The 9908-nt window shown below is 52.6% G+C and overlaps 1 protein-coding gene across 1 annotated transcript in view; it reads left to right on the plus strand.

Annotated features, from left to right (window-relative positions):
• Positions 1 to 8734, plus strand: part of LGI2 (leucine rich repeat LGI family member 2) — a 33201-nt gene extending 24467 nt beyond the window's left edge. The window contains exon 8 of the mRNA XM_075545012.1: positions 7917 to 8734. Coding sequence (XP_075401127.1) covers positions 7917 to 8734 — 818 coding nt within the window. The remainder of the gene's footprint in view (positions 1 to 7916) is intronic.
• The last annotated feature ends 1174 nt before the right edge of the window (positions 8735 to 9908 follow it).

Raw genomic sequence — 9908 nt, forward strand, 5'->3', positions numbered from 1 at the left:
TAGGGAGAATAACTTCTGACTTGCTTTCCTTGATCTCCAAGTGTATAGTTGTTTACCATGCGTAGCAAGCAGCATCTTAGGTTTGGCATATATTTAGGGGAGACAACTTGAGAATTTCTGTATCCCACACACTCGGGCTTCTCACTGCTGCCAGGGCACCCCAATATCTTCCCTTTTCCCCCTTGTTGATTTCTGTCTTGTACAAGCACATGTAACACACCATTTGCCCTTTCAGACAGCTCCGTGTGGACATTTGGTATGTTTATTATGGTGGGCACTGTCACTAGTATCGGTTTCCAACACTTGCCGTCATCCTGAACAGAAGCTTACTGAGTTCCTAAGCAGCAAGCCCCATGTTCTCCTCCCTCCCTCCTGGTCCTGGTGACCACTCGACCATTGGTCTCTGTGCACTGCCTAGGAAACCCTGTGTGGGGCAAATGGCTAAACGCTTGGCCCCCACCCCAAAGTTTGGTGGCTTGAACCCATGCAGAGGTGTCTTGGAAGATGGGCCTGGTATTCCTTTTCTGAAAGTTCCCGGCCTCGAGGGCCGGGCAGTGCACAGATGGATGACGCACAAGTGGGGCAGACCGTCAGGGCTTGGAACCAACGCCATGGCACCTGACAACAACACAGCGGCCTCACCTCAATAGTTCCTATGGCTGGGACCCGACCGCAGGCGCCCGTGTGCCTCAGACACATTAACTCAGCTTCAGAGTTTCGGGGTCCACCCACACGGCTCAGTAATATTCCACTGCATGCATAGGCCATGCTGTTAACCCTTCACCTGCTGGTGGAGAGTGAGGCAGTTTCCACCTGGGGGTCTAGTGAGTGGCGCTGCAGCACATCCCTGTGCAGGCTTGTGTTTCTGCTGCCAGTTCTTGGAGGGGTGTGTGTGTGTGGAGGGCGGGGGGGCTTCAAAAAGGTGTGGAAAAACGAAATGACATGATAATGAATTTTTTCCATGAACTTTCTGAAGCCCCCTTGTACACCTACAGTGTCTATAGGATACCACACCTGTAGGATACCTATAGGGTACACATACTCATAGGATCCCAGGATCTATACTCACTACCATCGAGTCCATTCTGGCTCATAGAGCCCTTATAGGACCAGGAGCCCTTATAGGAGCTGTCTCTGTGGGTTTCTGAGTCTGTAACTCTTCACAGGAGTGGAAAGCCTCATTTTCCACCTGAGCAAGTGCTCGTGGTTTCCAGTGAGCAGCTGTCCCATGGTTAGCAGCCCAGGGCAAACCACACCGCCACCTGAGCTAGAGCCGACTGTCGAGTGTCTTCCTGCAACAGCAGCGGAACTCCTGGCGTGGGAGCCCTGAGAGCATTGAGGGTGCGCATTGGGCTGGTAACTACAATGTCGGCAAGTTGAAACCACTAAGCCATTCCTCGGGAGAAAGATGAGGCTTTTACTCCCTAAAGAGACACAGGCTCAGAAACTTACAGGGGGCAGTTCTTTCCTGTCCTACAGGGTCACTGTGAGTTGGAATGGATTTAATGGCAGTGAGTCTGAGGGTTTTAAATTTTGTGTGTGTGTGTGTGTGTGTCCTAATGGTACTGTCAGGGAAGTGTTATACTATCAACCACATTAACCACAAGGCCCAGGGTTCAAATCTACCTGCTGTTCCTTGGGAGAAAGAGGAGGCTGTCTGTTCTCACAAAGATTTACAGCCTCAGAAACTCTCTGTAGGGTGGCTATGAGTCGGGATCAACTCAAGGGCCGTATTTTGTTTGTTTTTAAGTCAAAACAATGTTTTCAAAGCCTTGTCTTTTATCACAATGAAATCCGACGGCCATATGCTGAGTGCCACAAAACCGGATCGTCGCCCCTAGAAGGTGTTTGTCCCTCACGGGCTCCCGGGGGAGAGGGTGGTGGGGGCATCTCTTGGGCACGGAGGAGCTTCGCAGCAGTTATGGGGTCAGCTGGGAGACCCTCAAGGGCTGTTTCCCGTCGATAAGAAGAGCTGATAATGAGCTTCTCTGGCCCCTCAAAGTCTGAGAGGTGCCCGTTGGATGCTCCAGAGATGCATCTGAGAGGAACTGCCTGGCTCTTAGGCCAGCTGCTCTCCCAGTGCTGAGCTCGCAGTCCTGGGAGGAGCCGCTGGCTGGAAGTACAGACTCAGCTCCCACCTGCAGTGACCCTAACTGGACAGCTCAGGCCTTGGAGCCATTAACGCGGGGCCTTCCCGGTGCAGAAAAAGGATGAGAGTGGGACTCTGTGTCCCTGTGTTATTTTCCTTCCCTTTTAAAGCTCCAGCTTGCAAGGTGGCGTTAGTACTCAGTAGCACCTAGTGGATTGTGACTCACAGAGACCTTATATAGGGTCTCCAAGGGTGTAACTCTGTGTATGTGGGGGGGGGGGGCAGACAGCCTCCGCTGTGTCCCATGGGGTGGTAGGAGTTTTGAACTGCTGACATTGCTGTTAGCAGTCCGCTGCTTATCCCTCTGCCCCACCATGACTGAGGGTAAAGAAGGGGGGTGGAGCTTTGCAATGCTTGTTGCCCTGGGAATGTCCACAGGCCTCTTGAGGCTTGCTGTGAGCTGCCTGCCCCGAGGCAGTGGGCAGTGGGTAGAGGGGAGAAGAGGCTGTTCTATGAAGCGCTCGGGTAATGGACAAGGTGCCTGTGGAAGGACCCCTGGCTCTGCCATGGTCCAGGAGGGGAGTTCCAACAGCCCCTGGCTTAGCCGCAAACCTGCTGCGACGGGGCCTCTTCCAGCCTGTGGCGCCCGTGTGTTACACAGGGAACGGGTTCCAGCCGGGTTTCTCAGCTCAGGAAGATCAGTGGCCTTTTGTTTTTTTTCTTCCAGGATGCCTCTGGGTGGCTTCAAACTGCCCACCTTTCACTTAGGCAAATCTTAGCTGTCTGCATCACTCCAGGACGTTCATACCCCACTTAATTACCTGTCTTATGGGGAGTAGATGGATGTCCCATGGATCCTGTGAGGCTGTGATGGCCATGCACCTCTTCTCGTGGCTCCTGCCACATAGGATGCACAGACCAAGGCTGGGAGACTCAAAGGGGGGGACCTGCTGTGGCCCCTCCTCCTCCAGGTGTGCTGTGAGAGGAAGGGGCAGTGTACCCACTGACTGCCTTCCCACATACTCCCCAGGTGCACAAGTCATTCATTCATTCATTCACTCACTCACTCACTCACTCACTCTGTCCGACGGGGTCACTATGAGTCTCACATGACCCGATGGCAGAGTTTGCTCTGGTTTGGGCAGTGGAATGCTGTATCCTATTAGAAAATTCAAGCGCTTTAACAGGAGTGCAGATTAGAGAAAGGAATCAAGATGTGGACAGCGTGATGTCTTGTGATGGCTCTGCTCTTTGGGCCAGTGGGTACCTTGGCCGCCGTGTCGTGTCATCTGGGGCTTACCTGTACTGTTGGGAATCCCAGGCTCCCCCACCGAGCAGCTGTGTGGCCTCCACAAGTTACTTACATGGTCAGTGCCTCCATTCCGTGCCACGTAAGAGGGACTGGGAATCCTTGTTCCATCCCTGCTTGGTGGGGCAGTCAGGGGGACTCCAGGACGGTACAGGCCAAGTGCTTTGAATGGTGCTTGCTGACAGGCATCACTTTATAAGGATGACTTACAGCTTTGTTCCCACAAATATTACTCAGGAAAAGGAACCCGGCCAGGCGATGGTGCCTTGGATGATGATTATTTTCAGAATTCCCTCCCGGGACCCTGTAAGCTATTGCAACCCAATCAATGAAATCCAATCAATGACAATAAAATCCAATCAATGGTTTCAAACACAGGAAAAAAGACTGGGCCTCACTAAGGAAGGTTGTTGTTGGTAGACGCCGTGTGGTCAGCGGTCGGCTCGGGCGCTACAGCGACCCCATGAACACCAGAACAGAGGGGCGGCCCGGTCCTGTGCCATCCTTACAATGGCGAGGTGGGAGCTGGCTGTGGCCGCCGCTGTAGTCCATCCCACTGAGGAGCTTCCTCGTTCCCAAGCAGGATGTCTCTTTGCAGGGGCTGGCAGCACGTCCAAAGTACGCGGTACCCTGGCCGTGCCTCTCGCGAGACAAACGCTCGGGTCTTTGGGCAGCCATGTGCTTTCCGTGCTCTCCCCAAGCACCGTGATGCAAATGCCTCCTTTTTTCTTCACACCGCCGTTTTCACTGTCCAGCTTCTGCGCGCCTGGGAGGCCCGTGAACGTGCCACGGCTTGGGTCAGACGCACCTGAGTTCTCAAGGTGACAGCATCGTTGCGCTTGGCAGCACGTGATGGCAGTGACACGTGGTTGCAGGTTGGACCCGTGCACGCCTATCCTTCCCTTTCTTGACTGCTGCTTCTCTGGGCGCCGATTTAGATGCAAGGAACAGGAAGCCCTTGACAACGTCCGTCTTCGCCGCTTTGATCACAATGTTGCTAGGTACCATCAGGCCATTTCCAACTCACAGGGATGCCACGTGACAGAATGAGACCACCCCATGGGCTGTTCTTAGGCTGTTGTCTTCGGGGAAGCACCTGACCAAGGCTTTTCTCCCCAGAAGTCTTGAGGCAGGTTTGAACCACAGGCCTTTTGGTTAGCAGTGGAGTGCTTAATCAGGGTGCCACTAGTGGTCCTCTAAGAAGGATAGATCATTAGAACCGAAAAATAAACACCATCGTAAAGATCACCCACGAGCCGCCCCAGGTTAGCACTGAGGGTGGAAAATTGGGTCATTATCCGTGTGATTTACACACTAAATTCACTTTAGTCCAAAATTGCCTAGATGAGTACAGGAAAAAAATGACTTTTAGTTAAATGATCTAGACAGAGAGTCAATAATCTTTTAGACATGGGTGCTTCTGTTGGTGGTTGCATGGGATGGGAAAGACTGGAGGGGACCTGAAGAGATCTGGGTACAGCATGGGGGGGGGGAGGCAGGAGGTGACTCTGAGAGGAGAGTCACCCTGACAGCATTACCCCCTCTGCTCACCCTGACAGCATTCCCTCCTCTGCTCACCCTGACAGCATTCCCTCCTCTACTCACCCTGAAACATTCCCCGCTCTGCTCACCCTGAGGGCATTCCCTCCTCTGTTCACCCTGACAGCATACCCTCCTCTGCTCACCCTGACGGCATTCCCTCCTCTGTTCACCCTGACAGCATTCCTCCTTCTGCTCAATCTGAAACATTCCCTCCTCTGCTCATCCTGAAACATTCCCTCCTCTGCTCACCCTGACAGCATTCCTCCTCTGCTTACCCTGACAGCATTCCTCCCTCTGTTCACCCTGACAGCATTCCTCCCTCTGCTCCACCTGAAACATTCCCTCCTCTGCTCACCCTGACAGCATTCCCTCCTCTGCTCTCCCTGACAGCATTCCTCCTCTGCTTACCCTGACAGCATTCCTCCCTCTGTTCACCCTGACAGCATTCCTCCCTCTGCTCCACCTGAAACATTCCCTCCTCTGCTCACCCTGACAGCATTCCCTCCTCTGCTCTCCCTGACAGCATTCCCTCCCCTGTTCACCCTGACAGCATTCCCTCCTCTGCTCTTCCTGACAGCATTCCCCCCTCTGCTCACCCCGACAGCATTCCCTCCCCTGCTCACCCTGACAGCATTCCCTCCTCTGCTCTCCCTGACAGCATTCCCTCCTCTGCTCTCCCTGACAGCATTCCCCCCTCTGCTCACCCTGACAGCATTCCTCCTCTGCTCACCCTGACAGCATTCCTCCCTCTGCTCAACCTGAAACATTCCCTCCTCTGCTCACCCTGACAGCATTCCTCCTCTGCTCACCCTGACAGCATTCCTCCCTCTGTTCACCCTGACAGCATTCCCCCCTCTGCTCATCCTGACAGCATTCCTCCTCTGCTCACCCTGACAGCATTCCCTCCTCTGCTCACCCTGACAGCATTCCTCCCTCTGCTCACCCTGACAGCATTCCCTCCTCTGCTCATCCTGACAGCATTCATCCCTATGCTCACCGAGTCTCTGATTTCTGGTGCTCTAGTTTCACCATTCAGTTACATAATTCCTCATCCACAAGTATTGATGCAGCGTCTTGGTGGCTATGGGCAAGCACTAAAGGGTCCAGCACATTTGGTTATCAAGTTAGTTGCCTCAGTTATCCAATGATGATGAACAACACACACACACACACACACACACACACACACAAACACACACGAAACCCATTGCTGTGTAGTTAATAATTTTCACTCGCAGCAAACCTATAGGGGAGCGTGGAATTTTCCCATGAATTTCATCTTTCTCTAGTGGAACGGCTGGTGGATTTGGACCAGTGACTTTTCTATTAGCAGATGAAAGTACAACCATTGAATCACCAGGGGTCCTTCCCCAAGGATGATAAACTGAAAACCGATCTCACTGCCTTCCAGTGGATGCTGACTCATAGTGGCGCTGCGACACAGGGTAGAACTCCCCCAGGAGTTTCTGAGACTGTTAATGCTTTAGTAGAAAGCCTTGTCTTTCTCCAGCAGAGTAGCTGGTGGTTTTGACCTGCTGATCTTGGGTAACCACTGGGGGAGGAAGACAGCGCCTTGAATTCCCATAAAGAGTTACCGTCCTAGAAATGCACAGGAAACACAGGGAATCCAGGGCAGATGATCCCTTCAGGACCAGCGGTCTGAGTGGCGATACTGGGAGGGTAGAGGGAGAGTGGGTTGGAAAGAGGGAACTGATTACAAGTATCTACATGTGACCTCCTCCCTGGGGGACATACAACAGAAAAGTGGGTGAAGAGAGACGTGAGACAGAGCAAGATATGACAAAATAATAATTTATAAATTATCAAGGGTTCATGAGGGAGGGGGGAACGGGGAGAGAGGGGGAAAAATGAGGACCTGATGATAAAGGCTTACGTGGAGAGCAAATGTTTTGAGAATGATGAGGGAAGTGAATGTACAAATGTGCTTTATACAATTGATATATGGATGGATTGTGATAAGAGTTGTATTAAAACGATTTTTTAAAAAAAGAAAGAAATGCACAGGGCCAGTTCTACCCTGCCCTGAGGGCCATGTGAGTCAGTCTTGACAGCAGTGAGTTTGGTTTTTTGCACAGGGTCAGTTCTACCCTGCCCTGAGGGTCACTGTGAGTCAGTCTTGATGGCAGTGAGTTTGGTTTTTTGCTTTTCCAGTGGGCCAGCTGTTTGCACTAGACGCTCGCCATGGGTGATCCTACCACATTTTTCCTGTAACCCCCTCAGGTCAGATCTGTTAACATCCATCTCATTTTGTAGGAGAGGAGCTGGAGCACAGAGAGTTCAGTTATCTGGCCAGGGTCAGAAAGTGTATACAACAGTTTTGACCATGGACTCCATGGTCCGCAGGTGTAAGGTTTAACACCACTCTGTTCTGCTTCATTCTGGAGTACCCAACAGAATAAAACATTGCCGGTCCTGAATAAAACATTGCCAGTTCTGCGCCATCTTCCCATGCTTGGGTATGCTTGAGAGCATTGTAGAGTCTACGGTGTCTATCCATCTCATTGAGGCATTTCTTCATTTTTGTGATTGTCTCCTGGGCCAGCCACATATGAAGCCCTTCTTCAATGGTTAGTCCTTTCTGAGGATGGATTTGGACGTATTTGTCCTCAGTAGTTTTCCACTAGTTGAGTTTCAGAAGTAGATCTTGGCTTTCTTCCTAGTCTTAATCTGGAGCCTCTGTTGGAACCTGTCATCCTGAGCGACGCTGCTTAGTTTTGAGATACTGGTGGGACAGTTTCCAGCATCGCCACAGCAACACCCAAGCCATCGCAGTAGGACAGAATGACCGATGGTCGGTGGGATCCAGTATGCCACCTGTGCAAAGACTCTATCAGGTCGCATTCCATGTTTTTGTGTGAATGTAAACTTGGAAATGGGCATGGATTGTTCTCATTATACCCAGTGCTATGACCATCGGGAATCATTCTAACCCCCTTCTTCTCTTTTGGAGAGCAGGTCAGTCCATCGTGGGCTGCAAGGCCATCCTCATCGAGGACCAGGTGTTTGTGGTGGTGGCCCAGCTCTTTGGTGGCTCCCACATTTACAAGTACGACGACAGCTGGACCAAGTTCGTCAAGTTCCAAGACATAGAAGTGTCCCGCATCTCCAAGCCCAACGACATCGAGCTGTTTCAGATCGAGGACGAGACGTTCTTCGTCATTGCCGACAGCTCCAAGGCCGGCCTGTCCACCGTGTACAAGTGGAACACCAAAGGCTTCTACTCCTACCAGTCCCTGCACGAGTGGTTCCGGGACACGGATGCAGAGTTTGTGGACATTGATGGGAAGTCCCACCTCATCCTGTCCAGCCGCTCTCAGGTCCCCATCATCCTGCAGTGGAACAAGAGCTCGAAGAAGTTCGTCCCCCACGGCGACATCCCGAACATGGAGGACGTGCTGGCTGTGAAGAGCTTCAAGATGCACAACAGCCTCTACCTGACCCTCACGCGCTTCATCGGGGACTCCAGGGTCATGCGGTGGAACGGAAAGCAGTTTGTGGAGATCCAGGCGCTGCCCTCCCGGGGGGCCATGACCCTGCAGCCCTTCTCCTTCAAAGAGAACCACTACCTGGCCCTGGGCAGTGACTATACCTTCTCCCAGATCTACCAGTGGGACAAGGACAAGCAGCTCTTCGTCAAGTTCAAGGAGATCTATGTGCAGGCACCGCGCTCCTTCACGGCCGTCTCCACCGACAGGAGGGATTTCTTTTTCGCCTCCAGTTTCAAAGGGAAAACGAAGATTTTCGAACACATCGTTGTCGACCTGAGCTTGTGAAGGTGGGCACGGGGAGACGGGACCAGCCCGGCTCCGACCGAGCTCTCTGGGAAGAGAGCGAGGACGATGGGTGGGGACCAGAAGGAGCAGGGGCAGGGGATGGAATTAGCAGTTTCCCAGACTCTCAGAACTCAGATTTTAATCAGGGACTGCATTCACTGGCTAGCTGCATGCTATGTCCGTTCCAACATCTTAAAACAACATCTTACGAGCCTGGAATTAGAAAAAAAAAAGGAGTCTCACATTAACACTTACCATCTAGGGAGATCATGTGCTTTATTCCTCTCTCCTCTTCTCCTCCCTCCCCCTCCTGCTATCTTCTTCTTCCCTCCTCTCTGTCTCCCCTCCCCTCTCTCCCATCGCCCCCCTCCCCTCCTTTCCAATGAGGAGGGAGAACATTGGACCAGATGGGGCAGCTCTTCTAATGAAATAAAAGACGTGGCAAAAGCCCACCAGCCAACAAATGACCTCCTGACTGAGCGGGTGGGGAGGGGGTGTCTTGCTCCCTCCATGGTAGTATTGGTCTTTTGGAGAGCAAAGCTTCAACACTAAAGTCAGCTGGGGCAGATTCACTGGTGATGAGTTCAGATCTCCAAGCCCTCCTGTCCCCCGACTCCCAAGCCTAGCCCATGTCCCTGAAAGGAGCAGCCAGTCTCCTGGATCGCAGCAGCTTCCATGGCTCCTATGGATGCTGGGCCGACTGGGTCCCCAAGTTCATAGTTGAAGTCTCCCCCTCAACCACCGTGACCATAATGACCTGGTGTCACCACCTGGCCAGCCTAGCCTATGGTCCCAAAAGCAAGATGCAAGAAGGTGTCTGTCTGCCTTGGGATTCAGACAGAACCCAGCCATTGTTGGTGGCCCGAGCAAGAATGCTCGTTGGATGGCCCCGGGGTTGTCTCTGCGTCTCTGAACTGGTCTTTTGAGTTGGTGGGTCACCCAGTGGCCAGTCCCAAGACTGAACGGTGCTCCCCTGCACCCCCTTCCTTTTCTACGGTAGAAGAGGTACACCCGTTTGATACGCATTGATTGGGTGGGAGTTTTGAAGTGAGATGCTGTGGGGGCTAACGTGGACTTTGACCACGTCTCCATTTGGTGGACTCAAGTCCTGGGAGTTCCGCATGACCTTGACCTCTCCACAGTAGAGTATGTCAGTCAGGGAGGGCCAGCCCTC

The sequence above is a fragment of the Tenrec ecaudatus genome, chromosome 3 (assembly GCF_050624435.1).
Source record: "Tenrec ecaudatus isolate mTenEca1 chromosome 3, mTenEca1.hap1, whole genome shotgun sequence".
NCBI classification, from domain to species: domain Eukaryota; kingdom Metazoa; phylum Chordata; class Mammalia; order Afrosoricida; family Tenrecidae; genus Tenrec; species Tenrec ecaudatus.